This window comes from Triturus cristatus, chromosome 10 (assembly GCF_964204655.1).
Source record: "Triturus cristatus chromosome 10, aTriCri1.1, whole genome shotgun sequence".
NCBI lineage: Eukaryota > Metazoa > Chordata > Amphibia > Caudata > Salamandridae > Triturus > Triturus cristatus.
This window is the reverse complement of record NC_140593.1, coordinates 966,658,656-966,686,604: the sequence shown is the minus strand read 5'-3', so window position 1 is coordinate 966,686,604 and position 27,949 is coordinate 966,658,656. Positions and strand designations below refer to the sequence as shown.

Below are 27,949 nucleotides of genomic sequence, written 5' to 3'. Positions count from 1 at the left end.
GGGGTCACTCAGGATGGCACAAGCAGTGCTTCAGGCCCTGGTTACCCATTTAACACCCATGTCCTGGGTACCACCAGTACCATATACTAGGGACTTATAAGGGAGGATTAAAGCCCTTGTGAATTGGGGTTACCAGTTCACTTATATCAGTTTTAGAGAGGGAGAGTACTGGCATTGGGGCCTTGGCAGCAGACCTCAGTGCACTTTGAGACCCATAATCATCCGCATTGGAGCAAAAAGTAAGGGGGGTGGTGACCATACAACAAAGGCACTTTGCTACAGGATCCCACTGTGGACACATTTGGAATGCAAGCTTCATTGATGCAAGGATTTACATTAATGCAAGGATTTACTTCGGTGTGTTCTCCCATTACTGCTGTTTCTAGCATTCTGGAGGCAAGCTCCAAGTCAGGTTTTACTTTACAGCTATTTAAAGTACTGAAATCATTATCTTTTATTTGTTCAGCGATTACTGTTCTAGGTCTGCAACTTTGAAGGTCTGTAAATGACAATGTTAATAACCAAACTCTGGTACATAACTTTATCAACTCAAGATTGATAAGTCAGAGTGGTGTCACCAGTGTTCTAGCCTGTGACATTAGGTTTATAAAAATATCTGCAGTAGATGTGAAACTCACTGCATTCACTAAGTGACTTCTACAGCTTGGCTCACATTAGTATACACATTTTCATGTTTCAGGTCTGATCTAGAGACTGCCATTACCTGTTTTGCCAATCTCATTTTATAAAAAAATCCTACATGAAAAAACCTATACATACAGAACTTGCCAGAGTTTGGGTTGTCAGCCTTCTTCATTTATTGTTTGTAAACCAGTTAAAAACCAGTGTGGTAAACCGGTATGTAAAGCAATACTTGCAACAGTACTTACAATTGCCGATGATCGTCTGGAGGAAGAGCTGCAAACACTAGGCTAACTGAGAGAAATGCATCTTGATGTAAATGTGAGTACAGGTGTTCCTGGGTCCTTCCTCCATGGGGCTCAGTTGACCCTTCGCTTGAGTGACCAGAGCGCAACAGCATTTGCAAGTGTTGTGCTTTCTGGAATGAAAGGTGAATGCAAGTGGTGTACACTTTAATAGAATCCTGTGTATGTCCTTATGAATGCCGTGTACTCTTAAAAGCCACCTTGGCAGAAACATGTCGACACTTTAGTGGTGTTGGGGTACTCGTTCCCCTACACGCCATGGATGGTTTTAATACCAAGTGGTACTCCGCCAAGCAAAATCCATACCGGTTTACCCCACTGGTTTTTAACCTGTTTAGTGGATCCCTAGCTCTATAAGGGCTTAGAAAGTGCCCCCTTGACTTCAAGGTGCAGGCCTGCTCCCCATCAAGCCGGGATTTGGAGAGCGTTCTGTGGTCCAATAATGAAGCATGACACCTGGTAGGCGTGTGATGATCCAGTCAACTTTTTTGTATGTGTCAAAAAGCTGTGAGACAGATGGTAAAAAACTAGTAGGTAGAACCTGTGAAGTAGCCTCAGTAGAGATCTCTGGTTGCTCTCCCACAGTTAACCCTGGTGGCTTTTTTAGTTCTTTTAATGCCTGCAGCATATGATTTCCCCCCACCCCATTCATCATGACTCAGTGGGTCCTCAACCTTGTCCTCTCCTACTTTCTGATGTGTGCGCCATTTGAGCCCCTGCACAATTGCCCTCTTAAACTATTGACCATCAAAACTTTCTTTTTAATGGACATAACCTCATCCAGGAGACTCAGCGAATTGTGTAAAGTGCACCCTCCTTATTCCACCTTCTACCTGGACTATCAGGTTCTCCAGACACGTGCCTCCTTCAGAAGGCTGTAACTCCTTTCCAGTATGCTAGATCTTACTGCTTTCCTTCTTTGCTCTGCCTCATCCCTCCAAAGAGGAGGAGAGACTCCATTGTCAGAACCCAAAAAGAGCATTGTTGATCTATCTTGACCAAACAAAAGAGTTCTGGGTGGATTGTGAACTCATTGTGGGCTATGCAGGAGCTAAAAAAGGGAAGGCTCAGCAGCAGCAAACCATCTCGAGATTGATTGTTCTATGAATTTAGATCTGCTATGCATTGGTGAAAAAGCAAGCCTATGAGGGCGTGCAGGCTCACTCCACCAGAGCCGAGGCTGTGACCACTACATTAGCCTGCGGCGTCCCTTTCCTGGACATTTGTGAGGTGGCAATGTGGGCCTCCCTACATAAGTTCACCAAGTAACTACTGCCAGACAGGCCCGTCGTGACGGGCACTTCGCCCGTTCAGTCCTGTTGGACTTTGTGATTTAATTGGCTTCGTAGACCCACCTCTGAGAAGGTATTGCTTGGTATCTTTTCTAAGGTAAGGAATCTACAGGTAGAAGTCTCTGTCAGATTAACAAGTTACTTAACTTCGGTAATGCCTCATGTGGTACTAGCCGCAGATTACTTACCGGCCCTCACATCCTCCCCACTCTGTCAACCTATTACGATGTAAGGGACACCCTTCTCAGGGCCTTAGCCTGTCACACCAGTGGACAGTTCGCCCCCTGGCTTCGCGCTCTTGGCGTGGAAAATTGTGAAAGTAACGGACGTCAGCGCTCTGGGTTGGCGCCTATAAAGATACAGATCATGTCACTTCCTGCACGGAGCTCAACGATGCCACCTACCGGCGTGCAGGGGTCCTTGTTGAACATCTTTTGGATCCAGTCTGTCACCTGGGAAATTTTTATGGTAAGGAATCCTCAACTAAATAGTCTCTATCAGATAAGGCTTTACCAAAGGTGAGTAACTTGTTCTTTATGAAATATCTGATTATACAATTGCCTCGTTTCTTTGTTTAGTTTCTGAAGAGTGGTCTTCTGAACTGTAGTGTTCACTTGATTTCACAAAATGTTAATCTAAGTAAGCCAAGATTATGCTTGCAGTCTAGTGCTGAAGTTGCAAACAGAGCAGTGAGACCTTTCAGTCTGACTTCCACTTCACCACACAATGGATTTCTTGGGCAAAACATTGAATCTCACAGTGCCTCACTTCCTTTGTGTGTCATAATTGTCACCATATAGCAGGCGCTATTGTAAATATTAGAAATGTATATATTGTAATTAGATAAACTCTGCTAATTTGGATCAGGATCAAAATAGTATGGTCCCGATTCTCAAAGCAATTTACACATATAAGTTTGCTTTACATGTTCATCTTGGTTTTGCATTCAAAAAATTATTCGCATCAAGGAGCGATGGTGTTCATCATCCTTAAATTGTCGCCAGAGTACCACTAGATTGCCATGATCAAGACTCTGAAGCCTTGAGCTCATTTGGTTAATTGAATTAGCTTTCTTTATATGGTTAATAACAGGCCCTTACACACATTAGTTAAATTCACATGATACAAATACTGATACAGTTTCTATAATATTTATCAGCTGAAACAAGAAAGTGTTGTAACACCATATATTGCCACTTGCACAAAATACGTTGAGTATACATAACAATTCACACAAAAACACTTGCAATTCATGGTTCTCAAATAGATTTGGTGTCAATCTGTTTTAAATGCATATCAATGTATATATCCAGGTACATGCATCATAAAAACTGTCTCCCAGAAAGTGCATAACCACAACCATATTTCACACTTTCGAGCCCTAGTTGAAAACGAGCTGTAGGCCCTACCTTATTATGAAGCAGGTAAATAAAGTGCAATGGTTCCAAATATTGCATACATTACAGGCCTTGGGTACTTAAAGTGCAAACCTAAATACTGCGTTTACTACTACCCAGTGTTTTTCTATTGGTCGTCAAACAAGACTACCCTGTGTTTTTCTATTGATCATCAAACAAGCAAAATCTCATACTTTCGACGTTGTGGCAGCAACCTAATAAAATTTAATTTAATATTTTATAGATGAGAATAAACCAATCAGCTCTACATTACATCTCTAGCTATTACTAGTCTTCCCAATAAACCCATTCTTTCGACTTTGTGCCTATCACATAATGCTTCTAAATTATGGCTTTACATATAAGAATAAAGCAGTCCACTCAAGTTTAGTCTCCGACTAATATTGTTCCTCTACTAGTTCTTCACTGCAAGCATGGTTTGTAAGCAATCGTCTCTAGATATCAGCATAGGCCTATCATTTCTCTTGCCAAGTGAGCAAAGGGTCTACTGAAAATGGGCCTTAAAATGCCTGGTTAGGATATTTTTCACAGGACTGCAGTGCTCAATAACCTTTTGAATGCTGCGTGCATTTCACAAATCTGGCTGCCAAAATGTGATGCTCTTTTCTGCTTTGAGACAGCCTATTACAGCGGGTCTGCAGGAGTCCATGCCCAGTAACTGGAATTGGGATTTTAAAAATGACCACTTTTCTATCAACATAACCGGACAAATGCAGACAATGTGCACGATTGTTTAGCTGTTGGATTGGCAGAGCCTTCATAGTAAGATGATGTTTTTCTATGTCCTCTCAGGTGTGCAGTATAAGGTTCGCAGCCCACCTAACCTATATTGAATGAGTTTTTGTTTGACCTGTTTTACATGCAAACATTTATAATAGATTGCATTCCCAGTTTGACATATTTACTTAAGACCGACCTGGCATGCGTACATTAGGCCATTTTTTTGTCTGCTGGCCACGAAGTCTGATGCGCCACATTGGAAATTATACTTTTAAAAGTTGCTAAAGTAACTAAGGTTGCCCACTGCGCAGCTGCCTGTAGGTTCTGTAATGATTGGTCTAAGAAGGACTCTGCTGCATATTGGCCATCTGGTTTAGTTATTCCTAGCTATAGTTGATTTTCCAATAAGTCACCCCTTTCCACACAAAGCTTAAAGCATATTTTCCAATAGGCGCCTTGTCTTTACAAGGGTTTGTTATAGAGGCCTAACACCAGCTGTATATGTGCCGGGGAGGCGTGTTTTGGGAGATAAAAAGCCTTCTGTAGGTGCTCACTAAAAGTTAATCCAGCAGTTTGGAACCGCTTCCAAGCATGGCCTCTGATCCATAGGCTAGAGTGGGCAGCAGTTCAGTGCAAATCACTTTCCTTAAAGGAGCGAGAGAGGGACCAGAAAGATTCACAATATGTACAATAATCTTTAGCCCTCAAATTGAGCTCTCCTTTTAGCTTTATCCAGCTGGCATTTGTCGATAGTTTTCTGGGTATGAAGCTTTTCCTCCGCTATACATCGGATGGATTATTGTGCCTCTCCAAGATTCCGGTATTTCTTCAGTAGAAATGCAGTGATTGTATTAATAGGGGCTCCCGAAATTTCAGGTTGCCTTTAAAGAGTTGTTGTGGTAGGCAATTTAGCCGTCTCGTCTTACCCTGTTGATTATGTCAACAATCTGTTGACTGGTAAAAACAACGATTTCCATGGATGAGAAGAGTGCAGGAATTTCTATACTTCATGATTTTAAATATTTCATATCAGTGATGGTTTTAACCACAGGGATTTCTGCACCCCACATGTTTGTTGCAATGGATTTTGGGTGTGCCATTGTATGGTTACCTTGCGCCTTGATGATCTAATCTTCCTGTTGGTGTGCAGCTATATTTGCGTAGTTTACCACAGGGTGTTGTTGGTTACTTTTATTTACAATCTCTCAGAACTTTTTTGCTTTACTCAATTTACAGGCAAGGAAGAGTGTCGCCCAGTAGTTGTCATGGGCAGCATGTCCGATTGCCCATATTTTCTTTTTTTTAAGATTTCCGAATAGCTGCAGTTGTTTGCCTTAGACCGGCCCCAGTTGGGATGCTTTTTTAAGCTCTAAGCTCTATATGCAGTTCCTTTTTAATGGACTTTGTAGATGGAGGAAGCCTGTGGCATAGTCTTTTGTTTCGTGTAAGAACATGTGCTCTGCATGTGTGTGATGGAAACTTGTCAGTCAGATTCTTGATTCCCACTTCCCAAGCCTTGCTCGAACTCTGATCATTTATGAGCACATTTTCCATAATCAGTCGGCAGTACTCTTCAAAGTCCTTTGCTGTAGCACCTTTCCAATTTTATCTGTTTAGGCTGGTAGTTGGTGATACAGAGCCAGAGTCTAGACTTTCACCAGTAGCTGACTTTTATTTCTTAGCTGCAAATTATGGAGATTATGTTCGCTTCCTGAGCAAATGTCTAACTTGAAAGGCTCCAAGTATCTAAACAGGGAGAGTCTCATGAATGTGAAATCTATAGTAAGAACCTCGGTCTAGGTCCACTCTCTCCCTGCAGCTCTGCTGTGCCTTCTCTTGCCTCCAGACCCTGACCTCCTCCTTGGGAGGTTCGAGGCTGCTGTCCGCTCCTGCTGCCTGCTCCAAAGGGGACCAGACTGCCTGCAACCACCATAACCTTTCTCAGCCGTGTTTTTTTTTTTTCTTCTTAATTTTTCCCTGTTGTGCCACTGTTATTGTGCCCATCTGTGTCTTGCTCTAATTCCACCACTGTTTTTATTTTCTCGTACCTGCCTGTTCCGTTTGCCGCTGCTGCCCCTGCGGCCCCTCCCCCGGAATTCCCCCACTCCCGCCATTCCCCCACTCCCAGCCTCTCCTCCCTCCCCTACTTAATGATGGCCCCTGCGCATTCGCGCAGCGGGCGCGCCGCTGGCAACCCGAAGGCACACCAAAGGCAAGGCCGTCCGCGACCCGACCGCAGCCAGAGCCAGGAACTCTGGACCTCCCATTACCCATCGCTACGACACCACCACCCTCCTTGCACTCAACCCTGGAAGACTTGGAGAATGCCAACAGGCCTCACCGAACATGACCCACGGCCATTTCTCCTGCCTCCACTGCCACCAGATCCTCACCGCCACGCCGGCCTCCAACACTGCAGACGCCAGCACCGGCGACACCCTGAAATGCATCCTCCTCAATGTACGCTCCGTACACAAACACGCCATGGAAATCTCTAACCTACTCGACTCTCTCGCCCGACATCGCCTTCTTCACAGAGACCTGGACCAACGCATCCTCCGCCCCGACATCAGCACCGCCATCCCAGACGGATACAAGATCCAGAGGAAAGACTGCCCCAACCACCCTGGAGGGGGCCTCGCCATCGCCCACAAGAGCACCCTCCGCCTCACCACCTCTAGTGAAACCTTCCCCTCCGCCAAACACCTGCACTTCCAGATCCAGACCACCCACAAAGCCACTATCCGAGGAACCCTCGTCTTTAGACCCCCCAGCCCCCCAACACCCTTCGCCGCTACCATCACCGACTTCATCGCATCCCATGCCATTGCCTCAACAAACTACATACTCATTGGAGACATGAACTTCCATCCCGACAACCCCAGCGACACCCCCCCCTGCCCCCAACTCCACTATCCTTTGTGACAACCACGCCAGCATCGAACTTAAACAACTCGTCAACACACCGACCCACAGAGCAGGACAAACCCTCGACCCCATCTTCGCGGCAGGAAACAGCATCCAATTCAGCCACACAACGAAGCCGACCTGGACCAACCACCACTGTGTACGCTTCGCCATCAACAAACCCAAGGCACCCAAACCAGCCCCACGCCCACCACGAAGGAACTGGAGCAAGGTTACTGACGAGCTGCTTAACTCCACCCTCACCCGAGACAACCACACTTGGGCACCCAACACAAGCGACGCAGCCAGAGAACTCCACACCTGGATCTCCGACTGCGCAGACGAGCTTGCCCCGTTACGCAACTCTGACAGACAACGCCCCAGGAAAGCCGCCTGGTTCATCAACGCTCTCCAATAAGCCAGACGCACCTGCAGACGCCTGGAGAGGAACTGGAGAAACGCCAAGACAACCGAAAACCACATCACCTACAAGCACACCATGACGGACTATCACAACCAGATCAGAGCCACCAAGATGAACTTCATCCACAACAAAATCCTGGCCAACTCCACCAACTTTTCAGTGTCATTCGTGAATTCACCAACCCACGCAGCGAAGCCACAGACATCACCCCCTCCCAAGACCTCTGTGACAAGCTTGGAACCTTTTTCCACCTCAAGATCAAAAACCTCTACGACCGCTTCATCGACCATCCACCAGATGCCACAGATCCAGTGGGATCACGGGTATCCTATGATTGAGATGTTCTAATGGCCGCCTTGTAGCAATACCAGTTAATCTCGATAAATGTTGGAGAACAGAGTTCAGTTGAAGTAGCCAGTTAAGATCATGTGTGCCCCGACATGCTTTTGGCTTAGGTTGGTTATTTTTTACTCTAGTATCGGTATAATACCACTTTTTAGGTGGAGGCGTGAGTAGATCTAAATATTCATCAATATGAGTGGTGTCTTAAGTTCACACATCCAATTTGCAACCAGCATAGCCATGATCCAGGATCAATGTAAAGCGCTTTTTTTCTAGATTAACGCCCTAATCAAATGAAGTGTAAATAGCCAGGCCACCTTTAGGTCTGTCTTTTGTCTTCGTTTTTAATGCTGAGGATCGATATTCAAAATTCCTCATCAGGGGAGTTGATGTTATACTCATGTCTCCTACAGCATTATCGAGAAATGATAGGCCTATGCTGATATCTAGAGACGATTGCTTACAAACCATGCTTGCAGTGAAGAACTAGTAGAGGAACAATATTAGTCGGAGACTAAACTTGAGTGGACTGCTTTATTCTTATATGTAAAGCCATAATTTAGAAGCATTATGTGATAGGCACAAAGTCGAAAGAATGGGTTTATTGGGAAGACTAGTAATAGCTAGAGATGTAATGTAGAGCTGATTGGTTTATTCTCATCTATAAAATATTAAATTAAATTTTATTAGGTTGCTGCCACAACGTCGAAAGTATGAGATTTTGCTTGTTTGATGATCAATAGAAAAACACAGGGTAGTCTTGTTTGACGACCAATAGAAAAACACTGGGTAGTAGTAAACGCAGTATTTAGGTTTGCACTTTAAGTACCCAAGGCCTGTAATGTATGCAATATTTGGAACCATTGCACTTTATTTACCTGCTTCATAATAAGGTAGGGCCTACAGCTCGTTTTCAACTAGGGCTCGAAAGTGTGAAATATGGTTGTGGTTATGCACTTTCTGGGAGACAGTTTTTATGATGCATGTACCTGGATATTGTGCGAATGTTTATGACCTCCCATATTTGGGGTGGTTGGAAGGGGGTTGTGTACTTTGCCAGTCTGGAGAGCAACTCCCTGGTGACCAGCAAGTATAACAGTTTTCTTGTTTTATCCCCTGTCTTGTAGCAAATCCTTTTTGTGGCCAACCAAGTGAGTTTGCCAAATCTAGGGCTATTTGTGGTGTACTTGCCTTCCCCAATTGCCTGGCTACTGCATTGTCAGCACAGGCCGCGTACTAGTGATCCAACTGCCACATTTGGTATGACAGTGGGCTAATCTATAACTACTTATGGTTTTCTTTGAGTCTTATATGAGAAATCATTTCCCCCCTGCCTTGAGGGCCTCCCAAAGGGTGTGTGTTGACTTGAAGGAGGCGACGTTCACTTGAAAGAATAATGTTTCTGTTTGGATTTCTTTTTTAAAATAGTCCTCTACTAACAGCAAAATATTTCATCTACACTTCCTCCCCTTCTTTATGCGCAAGGGTTATCTCCACAGAGGAGTGAACCGATGGGCCCAGGGGCAAATATATGCTGCTTGCACACAAGCTAGTTCTGTGGCTGGCATAAAAATGTAATCCAACCTGGAGAACGAATGGTACCGGGCAGAGTAGTACATATATGCTGGCTCTTGCGTGCGTCCTATTAGTCAGATAGCAGAAGGGCCTGTGGATACAACCCAGTTTGCCAATACTGAGGTTCTTTGTGTTGCTGAAGTCTCAGGTATGTCTATTGATCCTTCCATAGCATATTTGAAGTCTTTTTCTCTAACTGTCGGACCCTGTGGAGTGCCAGTAGCAGGTTAGTAAGCTCAGTTCTGACCTGCTTTGTTATGGTTGGAGAGCATAAACACTTGCGAAGGTCTGTCGTCTGAAGTGGTAGAATTTAGTTGAGTCAAATGTATGTAATGTGAGTAAGGTGACGAAGGTTGCAAATTTTGATAGGAGATGACTGTGTACATTGTGGCAACCACAATGGCCTTCCAGTAGAGAAGCAAGTTAACAGTTGAAAGAAGAATTTCCAAATGCCCGAATGGTTGACAGGTTATTACTTTGATCAAAGAAATGGGACTGGCATGACTTGTAAATATTGTATATATCCAAAACTGTTGGATAGCAGAATGCGTAGTATACTCTTATGTTGTAGAGGAGATGTGTGTTCTTGTGGTAGAATGGTGTGTATGCCACTTTGTAATAGAAGAGAATCAATTGCTCTTGGAATCCTATTTACCAATTGTCTGTTGGGCCTCCTAATTCTTAAATGAGTTCTTATGTTCTTCATCGTTAAATAACAAATCCACTTTTAACATCCACGTTCAACATTAACTTATCTTTAACACGTGCCATGGTTTTTACAGCCATTGACAGTTTGATCTAGAAACTCAAAACTGTACACTGCATACCCTTCGTGAGAGGAGTAAACGTATCCGATGCAAGGAAACTAGATGTGCGGTTGCCAAAGTGTTGGTTTTGGCTAATTTTTCAGTAAAAACTAGACTGAAATGCTCCAATGTATGCATCGTAAAACATGCAACTGTAGAGGCACTGTAATCCAAGTTTTCCTTTGTAATTCACCTCAAAGTTTAGATGCGAGGAACATAAGTGAGTGATATTGGAAAATATCTGGAACAAATGCTAACTCCTTTCTATAATTTGTGTCTTCTTTCAGGAAGTGGAGCCACTGCTGTTGTGCAAGCAGCCTACTGCATTCCAAAGAAAGAGAAGGTGGCAATAAAGAGGATCAATCTAGAAAAATGCCAAACCAGCATGGATGAGCTTTTGGTAAATATGCAATTTAGAAATGGCGGTTTTGGGCTTAAATTGAAAGCCAAGCATGTTTTAATGTTATGCACAATCTGCTAGTACTATCCAATAGGGTTCAAGAGCACAGCAACATAAATTAATTTTATTTAGAACCTCGCTTCTGTTGTTTTCCTAGTCTACTTTAACGATTGTGATAATGTAGAAATATCAAATTTGAATGCAGGTAGGTGGCAGCTGGTACATCTAAGCTCCCTATTTCTATGGCTACCCAGCCCTGGCTTTGCCTTCACCTTCACTGTAGCAATAGAGTTACTGCTCTTGTTCATACAGCATCCTTTTCTTTACTTATATTCAGGTTTATCCCTGAAATTATACTTGTTGCAATTTAAGTACAAATGTTGGTACAACAGAAAATGCATAATTGTGTGTACAGCTCCTCGCTACCATTTCGCCAATGGAGCCACTGAATCCTAGGTGGGTATTGCAGGTGGTATTCTTTGTTTTTAAGGTGCCACCAATTTCTTTTGACTGCGGTTTAAAATGTACAGTAGCACAAGAAGAACTAAAATATTGTATGTAACGTTCAACAAAAAAAAAACCCTCTACTAACTTTTCCTGTATTCATCGCAGTCTGCTCGACTGCATTTTGAGTAGTGTAAGTTAGTAAGAAGCTCACTCACGCCTGATCTCCTCCGCCCTCTTACTTGTGGTCAGCTCTAACCACATCCGCTGTCTAGTCTTCCTTTCGCCGTCTCGCCCTAGTCACTCTCAGCCCTCATCCACTCTGTCATCACCTTCCTATAGTATTACCTCTATTGCATTCAACATATATTAAAATTTACCCTGCGTCAATGCTATCTCACCTCCCATAATTCACACCTCTTTTACCTATCCCTAGCATGTATTCCCTCAGTTCACATCATCCATCTTCTTGCCTCCCACCCACTCTTTTTATGTTTGACATTTACACACTTTAAGAAACTTGATTGTTATTTGGGGTGGGTGACTACCCACCTCATGCAAATTTCATAACCCATGTCAGGGTAAGCCCTTAATGCTACTAAATTCACTTGAGTTTAACTGGCTGGTAGCTATAGCACAGAGCAGACCGGCTTAACTTGTGTAAAGTATTTCTGTATTACCAAAACAGTAATAAAGTCAAAATGCAAAACATTAAAAATCCCAAGCAGAATTAAGAAAAGTGTATGATTTCAAAAACAAAATAACAATCCATTAGGGGAGAACCAGAGAAATGCATTTTTAAAGTTATAATTGGGAATCGCATGAAAAATCACGAAGTGCCAATGATAGTCAATGGTTGCGGCAGACTAAGACCTACACAATCTGAGGTTCAAAAATGGAGTGGGGGTCGGATACACCAACCAGGTTTGTCCTCGTGAAAGATTTTCCCTTCTGACTATAGTCCTTAAAGTCCCAATCCACCACAGAGTACACTTCTAAAGCCCCCCAAAACCCCAGGTGAGGCATTTGGAGACTCACAGGGTGTCAGGCAGAGGCCAACAACTGGTTCCAGTTCAGGTCCAGTTGTCACTGGTCAGCTGGCAGTTGCATGAAAGGCCTCTTGTAGCTTTTTGTATCCTTGTATCCTTGTAGCTTGAACTAGAAGTCAGCCAACTGTCCAATGGAGACTTCTTTGAGCTGGGCACAAGAGGAAGCAGGTGCAGTTCTTCAGGGCTCCTCTGCAGTCATAGACCGCATGTCTAGTCCTTTTTCTCTTCCTCCGGTCCGGCAGCATTCTGAAGTGGGTGCCTGGATGTGCCTCATCTATGCCTGGCGCAAGCTAATGAGTCGAAACAACTCCTGAGCACACCCTGTTAAACAAGGTAAAGGTTCACAGGGCTAACCCTACCAACTTTGGGCATCTTTAAGATGGCGAATCTCTTCGGCTACTCTCAACTTGGGCTCTGAGGACTAGAGTCGTGTGTGGGGAATGTACCATAATGATACCAGTATCCTCGCATATCTAACACCAAAATCTAGTTTGAAGCAGTCACAGTGCCCACAATAGTCCCTGATTCAGACGTCCAGTAGAACAAAGCAGGGGTTTCCAACAGCCAGACAGTGGATACACAAGAATTGATTTGGCATCCTGCTTCCCTTCCTTTTAAGTGCGCCCAAGTGTTATATGTAAAACCTATCAGACCTGTGCAGGATTTGACACTGTGATTTATAAAATAATGCTCACAGTCCTACCCTGCAAATTCTGTTGGGTTCAGAGGAGTAATTTCTGCCTATTCAAGTCATCCTTGTGTACTCCTGAGAGGCACTTTGCACCTTTTTCACACCTATTTACATGCTAAATACTGGCTGGCAGAAGTGTGAGGGCAAATGAAAATGTAACCTCCAGAAACTTCAGGCAGGAAAAAGGTAGCTAACTAAAAGTTTTTTTTTTTTTTTTTTAGTATTTATTAAAAATCTGAATTTTCCATTGAATTGTATTTTTAATAACTATAATAGTTAATCCTAATCATGGCATACAGTATGAGAATTTTTAATCTGTACTCTGGTTTTCGAAGTGGCGCAGTTAGGCCTGCCACAGTAAAAAATTGATTTTGGGTCCTTGTCATCGTAATGACATGTTAGCATTATATTCTACATGTCCTACTTTTAAATACCATGCACCCTGCCTTGTGCGCACCAAGCCCTGCATTGGGGTAACTTATTAATATTAAATAGGCAGGTTTTTACCTGTCACAATGGTCATATTGTCGTATTTAAACTGCCAAAGCCCAGCTACAAAGGTAGGCCTGAAGTCCTGTTTCAGACTATATAACACAAGAAAAGGACAACCCTATATGCCAACAAGGACCAGGGTCAATATATATTGCATAAACATTAGTCTGATGGGACTCGTTCCAAATCTTGGAAACTTCTTAACGATACTGAGGAATCCACCATCTAATGCGATATAAAGTTCCTTCTACATTACATGAATGTTGAAAAACGAAAATAATGGACTGATTTCTGTCTATTACATATTTTACCAATTCATATGCAGTGGTATGTGAACAAGTGATCATAGAGTAGATGACGCAGTGCTCAAAAAGTGAACTAATATTTACGTCCTATATGACATAAGACACTGTACAATTCTCCTTGTCCTTATTTATATCACTTCTAGCCGTAGATTCCTTACCTGGACCTTTAAGTTTTTCATGAGCAGTCCCCTGTACGCCGGGAGGAGGCCTGGGCCATACTCTCTCAGGCTATGGCTGATGGGACAGATTCAGCTAAGTTAACGATTCGTTGTGGGCTGGACACGACCGACTTGCTGGGCAGAGTGGTTTCTTCGTCGATGGAGTAGGGGCAACACGCCTGGCTGAGAATAACTGTTTTTTCCGAGGTGTCCAAGCATTGCTTATGGACATGTCGTTGGATGGATCCCACCTCTTTGAAGACAAGGCGGACTCAGCGCTGGAACGCTTCAATGATAGCAGAACTACAGTTAGGTCCTTGGGCCTTTCCATGGCCTCTCGCCAAGCCCAGTTCGCCTTCCAGCCACATCTTTACCAGCCCAGCCACCACGGTGCTCAAGCTTCACAGTCTCTGCATGGCCGAGGACCTGGTACCCAAAGAGTCTGTTGGGCGGGCAGCCATAGGTCAGGCCAGTTACCAGCGCCCCCTCCCCACAGACTCCAAACCCCTTTAGTTAGCCCTCTTATCATGGGCACCCAGTGCGGGGCAGGATATGCCATCACCTGCCCTGCTGGATGTCTATAACACTAGACCACTGGGTTCTTAAGATTGTTCGAAGGGGTTGCTCCCTCCCCTTCATGAACATCCCTCCACCCATGCCACCAGCTTGCGACGGGCTGACGGAGGGCCATGTTTCCTTGCCCTGCTGGAAAGTGATGGCTCTCTAAGCCAAGGGAGCCGTAGAGAGGGTGCCGGCGCCAGAAGTAGGTCGTACTTCTTATTCCTACTACTTTCTGGTGCCCAAAAAGGACTGAGGCCTTCGTCATATTCTAGACGTGCTTTCTTTTTCTTTCTTCCTCAAGAAGAAGTTCAAAATACTCATGTTTGCTCAAATCTTGTCTGCTCTTGATCCAGGAGACTGGATGGTAGCATTGGATTTGCAGGGCACACACTTCCACACTTCTGTCCTGCCTGCCCACAGGCGTTAGCTAGGTTTCACGGTGGGCCACAAACACTTTCAGTTTGCCGTGCTTCCTTTTTCCCTTACCAGTGCCCCTCAGGTCTTCACCCAGGTGATGGTGATAGTTACAGCTCATCTGCGAAGACCAGGGTTGCCAGTCTTACCCTGTCTCGACGACTGGCTGTTGAAGGTAGGCTTGTCCCAGGCAGTCGTCTCCCACTTCCAGACTACGGGTGACCCACTGCAGTCGGTGGGTTTCCCTATCAACATGCCAGTCGCACGTGAATTCTGCTAGAGCGCTCCCTTTCATCAGAGCTTTTCTGGACATAGGGCCTATCCTCCTGAATGGCGAGGGCAGGATATTTAGTCTGTGATACCAATGTTTCAGCCTCTATCCTGGATTTTGGTGAGACTGACTCGGAGGCTGATGGGACTCATGGCCTCCTGTATCCTGCTTGTGACACATGTCTGCTGGCATGTGCGGGCTCTGCAGTGGGACCTGAGGTTCCAGTGGGCACAGCATGAGGGGAACCTATCCGACATGGTCCAGATCTCCGAGGGAAATGCAAAAGATCTGCAGTGGTGGTTAACAAACTGCAATAGTCAGCAGCAGACCCCTCCCCATTCCCCAACTGAGTCTGACAGTGGTGACAGATGCGTCACTCCTGGGATGCGGTGGCGATCTGGTAGAGATGGAGTTCAGAGGCCTCTGATCTCCAGCAGAATCCGAACTCTTCATTGAAAGTAACCTAAATCTTCAGCAGACTATCTCTGGGATTTTGAAGATGTTTAAATCCTCTAAATCTAGACCCATTACTCCAGCTATTCAAATCGAATATTTATTCTCTGGGAGCTGCCCTGTATGCAGTAGAGATCTGGGGTCAAGTCAAAGTATTTTTATTCGGCCATGAAATATGACCATAAAAGCACACAGACATTTTACATTTCGGTTCATAAAAACAAATAAAACAAAGATTATTGGGATATATTAAAATCCTTTCGAAGACTAGCTGAAAAAATAGTTTAACAGTTACAATCTGGCCAGCTGGTAAAGTGCATAGTTTCTCCTTAATTTACTATTGGTAATAATATAGTTTAGGACAGCTGTACAAATTTCGACAGAAAAACTTTGCAGAAAATGTAGCCCTTCTTTATAAGACTCAAAGAGCTTTTTAGGTCGAGCCTGGGCAGTGCATGCGCTGTTCTGTGGCAAGCTGTATTGGAGTATGGAATTGAAGGCCGCCCACTCTCCACCCATAATTGTCATTGGCTTGTGTTATTGTCTTTCGTGAACGCTGACTTCTGATTCATTAATAGGCTTGTTAGTCCCTCATTAGTACCTCCTTGTCTTCATTTGTAACCTCTCATGAGGACTGGCCCTTTTACTTTGGTTGTTACCTGGTACAGCTTTTTTAGTCGGTAAGCACTATTTTCTTTAATGAGTTTCTCCTACTGCAGGCGCGACATACTTTCCTGCAACATTCACGCGCCATGCGTGCTTTCACTTTCCGAGCATGCCGGGACAATGGCGGCCGCTTCTTTGAAGTTAGATCTCGCATTTACAAGAGTTTGAGCTATTGGCATTGTAAATGACAATGCTTTTTTCATTTGTCTTAATTAGCAAAAGAGATAAATAAAAGGCATTGTTATGTACAATGCCAATAGCTGAAACACTCGCAAATGCGAGACCTATTGCATTGCAAATGCTTGCTTAAAATCTGTGTGCACAGAAATAGACTTCGAAGTGAATTCTACAGTGTGCAAAAAAGCATAAAGTGCATAGTACTATAAGCAGTAACACCATCGCTTGGACAACAAGGAAGAGAAGCATACCAGGTATCTTGCGTGGGGGCTGAGGGGGGTGAAGGACTTGCTGGTACCATATGTCCCGGGCAGAAACCTTTGCTCTTTGAGAAAGAATCTGTTGTCAGTTCCCCGTTTTCGAAGAGTCAAATGGGGAGGGAGATCCTTCTCGTCTTTAGCCCCAAAACTGTGGAATACTTGCCCCACTGAAATTAAAACTCAATATACTGTCCCTACGTTTAGGAAGGCATTAAAGATGTGGCTCTTTGCCAAGGCCTACCCGTAGTTTTGGTTCCTGGTCTGTTTGATCTTTTTGTGTTAGGCGCCTTGATGCCTTTGCGCTTAGTTGCGCATTATACGTTTTCTTTCATTCATTCATTCATTCATGTACTGTCTACAGGAAAGGCCACCAGAAAATGAATTGTATTTAATCGTAGCCTAGTGAGGTAGAATTCGTACTCCGGATTTGTTATCCAGCTTAAATAAGGCTCCAGGCCTATAGATGCAGAGATCTCCATATATCTGGTAATAGATAGAAATCCAGTATTTTAAGTCTTGTTTCTTCTCTAAAAGCTTTATGTGCCTCTTTTTTGCTGTACAGTCAATATTCTCAGGGTTATCAAAGAAATGATTGAGACCCAAGCTACGAAAGGTGTTTTTGACATAAACCATGGGATAGGATTAATAGTGTTTAGATTTAGGCAATTGGCTATCACAGCTTGCAATAATTGGGCCTTAGGAGGATTCCATATCTTTAACCATAAGAGAAGTGGGGACAGGCTAACTTGATCTGCAGTAAAACCTAAGCCCAGTTCCATATGTGTAATCCAGGTCGCAGTGGATTTGGGGGCGGTACTACACAAAAGCTATTTTCAGCAACCTGGAGGTTCCCTGGAAAAACGTAACCCTAGACGCCGGCCCCATAGCCGCCTATAGATAAAAATTCACGCCTGTATAAATGGAGCATCTCCCGAATTCGTTTTTGATCCAGCTTTTTAGTGCATCTGAATATTGCATCACCAGCCACTTCCATGTTATGTGCTCTTTGGGTCATTAGCCTGTCCAATCATCCACTGTTATCCAATAAAATACCTAAATAATTAAAAGTAAGTACTTTCTCAATGGAGGTACCCCCTATAAAAAATGTTTTAGATTTTATACGTCTGGGGCCGTTTGAGATGATAAACGTTTGTTGGTTCACTTTACGCTTAAGACCAAGCATACAATTATTGAAACCGTTTAGGAGTTTCTGGAGACCATTGGCTGTCCGAGCTAAAAGGACTGCATCATCTGCACACAGCAGTACCGGTATAGCCTGAGAATCAATTCTAGGAACATCTTTGCGACATGATTTCAATGCTAAGTCCAGAGAATTAATGTAAAAAGGAAAAGAAAGGGTGGCTAAAATGCAGCCTTGCCTGACCCATCTTACAACCTTTATTGGGGCAGGGCAACCGCCAGTCCTTGTGTACCGTACTGAAGTCGTGGTGTCCCAGTGCAAGCTATAAGTTCAAGTGGGGGGGGGGGGGGTGGGGGTGGGGGACGGTCAATTCTAGCTGCTTCCGTCATATCCCATAACAGATCCCTATCTACAATGTCAAAGTCACAGGAGAGGTCCATAAAATCCATATGCAGGGTCCCACTCCTGGCTGACATATTTACTTACAATCAGGGTGAGGTTGATGGTTTGTTCTATGGTCCATAGCAGAGGCCAAAAGCCGAACTACAGTGGAGAAAACAAAGACTTAGACTCTGCACAGGTCTCCAGTTTACTTGGGATAAAACAACCTAATATTTTTACTGTCGAGTCTAATAAGGAAATTGGATGATAACACAAAGGTAGATTCTTATTACTCTTTAAAAAAATTAGTACAATTCTACAGTCTCTCGATGAATCAATCAGGCCTCTTTTCACTGCTTCCCACAGCACATTAGTTATCAATGGGGTCCAAAACTCGACATTTGGCTTAAACGGGTCAATTGGTAACCCATCAGGGCCTGGGGCCTTCCCATTTGCGGCGATCATTATAGCTTCAGTTACAGAGGTAAGGTCTACGAGCTCTGCAATCCATTGATCATCCATAGAACAAAACTACCATATTTTATCCCTGTTTGACTGGCTCTTGCTTATCCGGGTTAAAAACTAAAGCATGATTGACCCAATCTTGCTCTAAAATGTGGCAATCTGTCTCTGCAGATAAACTCTCCTAAAAAATGGGTGATTGACCACCTCCCAGAAAAGTCTGCAGTCTTTCAGCTGTGCCGTTTTGTTGATGTCCTCCCATGCCTGTACCCTGAAACTTTTTCCTAAGTTGTAACACGTCCTTGTACTTAGATCTAGCGTCCATAATTTACTGAACATTACGGGGGGATAGTATTTGTGGCTAGCTTCAATCCTTTGAGTGCAGTAGTTGCACTCCGGGCTAAACCATGAGTGTCCATTATATTCTTAGGTTGTTTGTCCGGGGTAAGCCCCCCCCCCCCAGGACAGCTCTTCGGACCCCCCAAAAAGCTATCCAGGATTTTCCCCGGCTCATCTGCCATGGAAAGACAGCCCAGTATCTTGTTAGAATTAGTTGTGACCAAATTCTTGAAAAACTTTTGTGGGTCAAAAGATCTGCATCTTAGACAGACCCGTTTATTTACAGGATAGTTGACTTGAGTCTTATCATGTGGAGATCTGTGAAAAGGGAATTTGAATTTTAAAAGAATGAGGGTATGGGCACTATACGCAAGTGGGCACACTTCATCGCTCTCAAGACACTGCTTTATATCCCTGGATAGCAGAATATAGTCTGATACTTCTCTTCCCGTAAATGTAGGTAAGATTCTTTTCCCAATGGTTTGAAAGTTAGATGAGGAAGTTAGGTTGAGGGATAAAATCAGCCTATTCAGAGATTCCCCAAAGTGACCTGTGTCTTCGCCTTGTACATTGACGAATCCACATATACATCCCCCATCCAGTGGGTATTTGGTGAGGATTTTAAACTGCTTTGGCCAATGTTGATTTTAAAATTTGATAGCATGGCCTGGAAACTAGTAATTTCACTTTCAAGTTTCTAATGGAACATGGCACGAAAGTGGCAAGACCCGCCTTTCCCTCTTTCAGCGATGGACTAAGTTGCAGCTATACAATAAGACTTAAACCTATTCATAGCTACTGTCTAACAGGTCCACGTTTGCTGGCAGCAAATCACATCAAATTACTCAACAAAAGATAACCCGTCCTCATTTTCTAGTTTTTGATTAATCACGGCTACATTCCATGATAATAAGGATGTGCTTTGGGCACCCGCCCTAATACTTAACACTGGCTAGGTATGTTCAAATCCTGATTGCTCTCTACTCTGAGGAGTCAATCGTTTGCCTCTCAGTTAGGGCCAAAAACCTGTTGCCGAGGGGTTAGTCAAAGTTGGATTGCAGTATTTGAAGAGGGTTAATAGTAGTCCTGAACCAGTTGCCACTTCGGGCAACACATTGCAAATGCCTATAAAAGTAGCCTTACGGTAATATTCTCAAAGGAGTGGCTTTCACCATACCATCTCTCGCTTGGGCCAAAATGTCACCCGCAACATTTGGGATGCGCATATTGACAATAACAGTATCTCCTGAATAGGTTTTTGTTAAAGGCCCAATACCACATACTCTTCGACCAAATATTATTTCTTTATTTAAATCCCACTGGCAATTAACAGAACTCTTTAGCCAGACCATTACCTTGTTCCTAAGAGACCGTTGGGATCCTTTAGGCAGCCGGGGTACGTTTGTCAGAATTACTACGTATGGGTAGGAAGCTGGTGGAGGGTTTAGCACCAGTAAGTAGGTTTAATTTAAACTTTTCCCACCCTTTTTCTCAGACTGATGTACAGAAGTTAAAGGTTTATCATTTTGGGAAAAGGTGTTTGGGGAAACTACTGGGGTGATATCCTTATTGGGATTGTCAACCATAGTAGAGCTGTCTATTTTACCACCATTTGACAAATCCCTAGTAGCGTTGTAGGTTGTACTTCTAAGGTCACTGAGGACTCTGGGTGGGGTGGGGGTGGGGGTTAGGTCATTGACCTGGTGAAGGTAAGCTATACACAGGCTTGTTAGTACCCATTCTAAAAATTTAGCAATTTGGCTTAAGTTAGCCTCTGTGGATGTAATATGATCATAAACCGGAGACAGTTTGGCCTCAAAAAGATCACTAATATAAGTCTTTAAACCATCTCAGGAGTCATCAGTCAAGAATGGAACAGGAACAGATTCAGAGTTACTGTGGACATCTGGGAACTGTTTACTTTTGGTCGATTTTGGTTTAGGTGCCTTTTTCTTGCGCTTGAATAGGTGGCCTCGATTCGGGGAATTTTGAGGAGTAACAGAGCCATAAGTAGATTGTGATCTAATGCGTCCACAGCGGGCGCGCTCAGATCCCCATTAAAAGGTAGTTCAATCCTGTTTTGTGCACTGATATGATCAGTTTCATTTGGTATAGGCATGACGATAGTAGGAGAATGTTGCATGGCAAGGTCTTATGCAGTTGATGAAAGGTGCCGCTCTGCAAGTTTAATTTCTTTTTTTTTTTTTTTTTGATTTGATATACTTTATTCGATAACAAGGTATCATAAAAGTAAATACAATACAGCATAAATAGAACCATAAAAATTAATAAAAACATATACAAATATGCGTAAAATGTTCTTTAAAATGTATAGTTAAGAATAAAAACACTAAGTAAAAAACACAGAGAACTTAGGGGAATGAAGACAAGCAGAAAAATATCAATTAAAAAGGAGCTATTTCATATAGTGGTACAATTACACAATATTGCAGTCTAGAGAATTCTTGGTTCAACAAGCTTAGTTCGTATTTGCCATGCTTTCCCAAGATATTTAGCCACCCCACAAATTACCAACGTGGATGTAGTATCCGTTGTTAGGATACGAAGGGCCACTGACGACTGCCTGGTTCCCAAATTTCTACATACTGGGCTCAACCAGCGTTTTCTGGGCACTCTATATGCCTTACAGGCAAACAGGAAGTGGCCCAATGATTCAGTTGGATTAGAACATCCCGGGCAAGCTGTATAATGGGGTTTAGAATTTTTCCAGCTGCTTGTGAAAACGTTTAGGGGTAATGTGCCTAGCCTCATTTTGAGGAACAAAGCTCTATCCCTTGGTAAAGAGATAAAATCAAGAAATGGTTCCCACTTTGGTGTTGGCTTGCAAGTCAAAAATATATCAGTTAAGGTGCCCAACTTTGGGTTTTTCAAGTCCGCTGCTTCTATATTTGCCCAGTATACTTTCTTGATGATATTTTTTTGCGGGGGCTGCTGTGAGAGCCATTCTTCTTTTAGCCCTAAGTTAATTACCAAGTCCCTTACATTTTTCAGCCATGAAATCACCCCAAAACCGTTTAAAGCGATGAGTTCGTCGAGGACTGCGGCGTAGTTACTAAGTTCCGGGGTCCTTCTAAGACGAACCCAAAATAATAGGGGGCGAAGCCCAACAATATCTTTGATGGAATGACGTCCCAGATCATAAAATAATGGTTTAAGAGGGGTGGAGACTGGAAGGCCCACAAGCTCTCTCATAAATTTGTGTTCTGCTATAACTAGATCAGCAACTCTTTCTGATCCCCCATAATTCAGAGCCGTAGGTAGCGGCAGACAATGCCTTGCCCTCGTATACTAATAAAGCGGGGCTAATAGGCTTAGTAGAGGATAGACAGTGATCTCCAAGGATTGCTCCTGTCACTCTCTTAAAATTTAAAGACATCTTAACAATGTGGGAGTCCCATTTCATTTTGGAGTTAATCCTGACCCCTAGGTAGTCAAAGGCATCTACTTCCTCCAGCGGGGTGCCATTTAATGCGATATTGATTTTCTTATGTTTTTTATTTCTGGTTAGTACCATCAATTTGGTCTTAGTGGTATTAACAGTAAGGCCACGATTATCGCAGAAAGCACTAAACCTATCAAGCAGTTTCTGGAGACCCATGGGAGTTTTGGACATGAGAAGCGTGTCATCTGCAAAGAGGAGGTTGAGTATTTTTTCCCCCGCCAGGGAGGGGGCATCCGCTGGGTCCTCCCTCAGATGGTCTGCCACCCCATTGATAAAGAGGGAGAACAAAGTCGGAGCCATCACACATCCCTGGCGGACCCCCCTCTGAACAGGAATTCAGTCAGTCAGTTGACCTTCGGTCCCCCATCTAATTCTTGCATATATACCATCATGCAATCTTTTGATAAACTCCAAAAGATATCGTGGTATCCCCATTTCATGTAGTACCTGCCACAATTTAACCTGAGGGATGAGGTCGAAAGCGGTTTTGAGGTCGATAAAGGCCAAGTATAAAGATCCCCCGCCAATCAGGACGGTCTTCCAGTAAGTGGCTACAAATCTGAATACTTGGTCCATAGTACCTACTTTCTTCCTGAAACCTGCTTGTAAATGCGTTAAGACTTTTCCCTCTTCAAGCCAAGTCCCCAATCGTGAATTGAGAACCCTGCCAACCACCTTTTGGGTGACATCAATTAGGCTGATCGGTCTGTAGTTGGCAGGGTCCTCTCTTGCCCCCTTCTTGTAAATTGTGACCACCTCAGCGCCCTTCCAGGAATCTGGGACTACATGGCCACATAACAATAGATTCATCATATTAAAAATAAGACTTGCCCATACTAAAGGGTCATGAAGAATCAGATCTCCTGGCAGGCCATCTGGGCCTGCCGCCTTCCCAGGTGCTATGCTTTTAATGGCGATCTGAACCTCCGCAAGTGTGAAGAGATCTGTTAGATCAGGCTGTGAGGAGATTAGGTTGAGATCTGGGCTAACAATCGCGAGGTGGTCGGGCTCTACCTCGTTACAATATAGTTTTGAGAAGTGCGCAGACCACTGCTGTTTGGTTATGTTATTGGGAATTGGGTCAGAGTCTCTTCTGGTTAGTTGGGTTATTAAAGTCCAGAAGGTACTAGAATCTTTTAAGAAGGCTGCCTTCTTTAACGCTTGCCAATGATCCTCCTCCCAAATCCGTTTAGCCGCTTCTGTAGATTTTTTGTAAGCTTGTCTGGCCAGCCTAACTGCTACAGAATCTCTTTTACGTAGAGCAAGTGAGATCGCCTTTCTCCGGGTTCTACATTCAGTAGTGTACCATGGATTGCCTCTCTTAGCTGGAAGATTTATACCAGCCTTTGATCCTTTTATTTTAAAATGAGAGCCTATGTCCTCGATGAATGTTTTATAAGAATTATTAAGGTCTGCACAGTTTGTCTCTACCGACGTAGCGTTGAGGAGAGCAAATTCTGCAGCCTTGGTGGCCACTTGAGAGTTTATGGAAGCTAGGATGTCCTCATGACATGATACTTTGTGCCATTTCAACCTTCTGTTGCAGTTTGTAGGGATTACTACTTTTGAGGTTAAATTCAAATTTAAGGAGTTTAACCTTGTGTGCCATTTTAAAACTGCACAGAGGGGATTATGGTCACTATCTGGCATCTGTTCTACCTTCATGTCAACCACATAGTCCCAAGATTTTGCGTCGATAATGATATAATCAATCCGCGATGGCCCATTTAATCTATTAAAGGTCATAGCCCCATGGGGATCAGAGAGGGTTCTTCCATTTAATGCTCCGAGGTTGAATTCCAGGGTGAGACCGGTAATCTGTAGTGCCCTCGCTGTCCATCTCTTGATGGAACTCAGATTTAAGGGAGGGATACAGTTTTTGGTATCCTCCTCAGTGAGACCCAGAAGATCTGCGTCTCTTAATGGTTCATATGTGCAGTTCAGATCGCCGCCTAAAATATTAGAAAGTGGGGGGGTACCTGACGAGGCATTTTCCAGAATGGAGATGGTAACAGAGTTTTTATTAGAGGGGCCTCCCCTAGCGTATACATTGAAAAGATCAACTCTAGAGCCATTCCAAGGCCGTTTGAAAGATAAGTGGAGAATGTCTGCTGACTTGGCATTATGGACTTTGATATCCAAATTCAGTGTGACCTTAATCCAGATGTGTAGGCCTCCTGAAGGGCGGCCCACACCCTGAAGCACTGCCGGTATGTGGAAAGTGGAATAACCGGACATATAAAGAGGGTCCAGGCTCCAGGTCTCCTGGAACATACAAATTTCATATTGGTTAACAAAGTCGAGCCAGTCCGTATTAGCCAAGTGCTTCTTAAGGCCTGCGATATTCCATGAGAGTATTTGAATTGTTCCAGAATTGCCCCCCCCCCCCACTATCTGGTGCAGCATTGGGCAAGGCTAGAGCACAATGATCTCTAGCTGGTTGTGCATTCAGTGAGCCACAGGAAGGGTGCTGAGGGTGGTCTTCTGGAGCGAGTCAATCAACATCCTCCAGTCCTCTGAGTGAGGAGAAACGATTAGAAATTGGTAAATTAAAAATGAGGGGCCCTGCCTGTGACCGAGAAGAGATATTGGGATGTGTTGGGTTCCTGATTAGTCTTTGTGGATAAAAGTAGGTTAAATCAAAGGTTCTGATAGCGCTCTGGTATTGGTATTGAAACCAGTTAACTATGTGTTTAGTTGCTCTGTAGTCTCTAAAGTTAACAACAATTACGTCACCTTCGATATCCTTAGGCCGTGGGCCCACCCAGCCAAGCCTACGAACATTCAGAAGTTCACCATTTATGTTGGGAGGTAAAGGTCTATTCTTTCCCAACCAGTGCAGGACCTTATTTTTTAGGTCATGATAACCCTCTTTCCTTCCTACCTCTAGTGCAGGAACTCCTGTCATAAGTACAACATAGGGGGCTGCCTCTGGCGGCAGATCTATGTGGTCAAGACTAGCACCATATATTTTGTTTGAGGAGGTGCCAGGAAGTACATTATTAGCCGGAGGGTGGGAACTATTAAGAGAGGGAGGAGCGTCAGTTAACTTTCGGTTGGGCAACAAGCTAGTTACATTTGGTAAAGTTGGTACAGTTTTAGCTTTAGAATTCTCTGGGCTACTTTGCCTATCATCTAGCGCTGGGAATGAATTAAGAGGAGAAATACTATTTGATGGTGCCAACACCTTAGGCGATGTATCTTTTGGTTGGACGACATTTTTCAAAATCAACTGCTCAATTACCCCAAGTTGGTTCGACACACCCTTCATCCTTTCTATCAATGGAAGAAGTGATTTTACTAGTGTCTCAAGTCGGCGCATAATATAGTTTTGTGAAAGTTCAAAGTTAAGAGAATCCAACTCTATTGCTTGATCTGCTAGCTGCTTAGCAGCTGACGGAGAACGGTTTGCAATGTTTTCCACCAGATTATATTTAACATTACCCAAATGGTTCATTTTGTTGTGTTTTTTCCCTCCCTTCTTCCTTTTCTTTAAAGGGTGCGGACCTGTAATATGACTTCTCCTTCCCAACCTTTGTGGGCTGGCATCAATGGGGGTGAGCATAGCCCTAAGAACTTGTGAGATCGATGAGGTGGAATCCATAGAATGAGTATCAAGAGAGTTAGAAGCGGTCGGTGTTGGATGTGTGTGAAAATGTGACACTATCTTACTAACATGAGCAGGCGGGGAAGATGGACAGACAGGCAGTCTGGCTGTTATTTAAGCAGGAGATGGGTGGGGCCAACGCCGGTGAGACGGCCAACTGGATAGGGCCGAGTGAAGATCTTTTAGATTGTAAGTGATCGGCCGATAAGCGACGTTCTACCATAGCAATCTCCTTTTCCAAAACAGAAGCAGCTCTTGTAATAAAACTGTCCAGCGTGCCTCTGACTAAACCTCCCAGCATAGATGGTTTACGCATTGGGGTTTGTTTTGACATAATTTTAATTGGTTAGATGGCAATACCAGTCAATAGGGGTCCACAGAATCACACAGCGCAAATGTGAGGGACACACGGATACTGTAACGCAAGGAGCAACTGATATACAAAGTGTACCACTTGAGATAAACTTATATACGAACAGTACCTTAGAGTATAGTATGGTGGACTTAGAGAGTGGGCCCAGCCCTGCCTCCTCCTGCCCCGGACGGCCACAGACGGCCCGCCCTCTGCCCGGGCTCAGCCCGGCGCGTCCCGCGACGCGGAGGGAGCCGCGATTTATGAAGCGCCTCTGGGCACGCTGACAACCGGAAGAGGGCGGGGCAGTGGTGATTCACGGGAGCTGTAGTCTCCCCCAACAGCGGCCTGCGGTGTCGTGGAGGCGGCGGGGGAGACACACAGCGTGGGCACACCGTCCAGGAAACAGCGTTCGACAGCCCAGGTTAGTCGTGGTGCAGTATGTTGGCTGGTGCAGTTCAAATTAACACCCCCCGCTCCACCGAGGGAGCCGCGATTTATGAAGCGCCTCCGGGCGCGCTGACAACCGGAAGAGGGTGGGGCAGTGGTGATTCACGGGAGCTGTAGTCTCCCCCAACAGCGGCCTGCGGTGTCGTGGAGGCGGCGGGGGAGACACACAGCGTGGGCACCCCGTCCAGGAAACAGCGTTCGAAAGCCCAGGTTAGTCGTGGTGCAGTATGTTGGCTGGTGCAGTTCAAATTAACATTTGTCACAAGATCCACTGCCCTCACTGGTCGTACATTGACGTGGGTGCGGATGCGGAGTGTCTGAGGTGTTCGCCAAATTTACCTTACTTTTCCCCAGAATGACTTAAACCTTATACTATTTTAACTGATAAAAAGCAAGGACAAAAATCGAACTTGAATACATCACCTATGTCTCCAGAAGGGCCAAGTAAATGACCAAAACATATCAAGCCAAGGGGGGGGGAAAACAAGAAAGTGGGCCCGACCACTGTTGGTCTCTGGCGGGCTAAGACGGGCCCACCTTGGCCGGTCTTCGCCCGGGTCCGTCCCGTCCTGTGGGCTGCAAGTTGTGATTTTTGTCCCGTCCTGTGGGCTGCAAGGTGCGATTTTCAGTGCTGCAAGGAACGTCCCACCCTGTCCAGGCTCGCTCAATGCTAGAGGAACGAGTCCCATCCCAGCGGGCGTGCAGTACTTGCGTGCGAAGTGGGCAGGCAGAAGTCCATCAAAGATGCTTCCTGCACTGTGAGCTGCAAGGCGTGCTTTTCAGCACTGCTGGGAACGTCCCGCCCTACGGGCTTGCTGATTGCTGGGGGACCGAATCACATCCCAGCCAGGCATGCAGACTGTAACTTGCGGGAAAAGTGGGTGGACGGCAGTCCACCAAAGATGAGATCTGGGGTAATTCGCATTTATATAACCTTAAATGCGCTATAAATACATTTCTGTGAACTTTTGGTGAGTTTGTC

At 44.4% G+C, this 27,949-nt stretch overlaps 1 protein-coding gene across 1 annotated transcript in view; it reads left to right on the top strand.

Annotated features, from left to right (window-relative positions):
- OXSR1 (oxidative stress responsive kinase 1) overlaps window positions 1-27,949 on the top strand; it is a 677,967-nt gene that overhangs the window by 129,768 nt on the left and 520,250 nt on the right. The window contains exon 2 of the mRNA XM_085628862.1: window positions 10,719-10,831. Within this exon, the coding sequence (XP_085484988.1) occupies window positions 10,719-10,831 (113 nt within the window). The remainder of the gene's footprint in view (window positions 1-10,718; window positions 10,832-27,949) is intronic.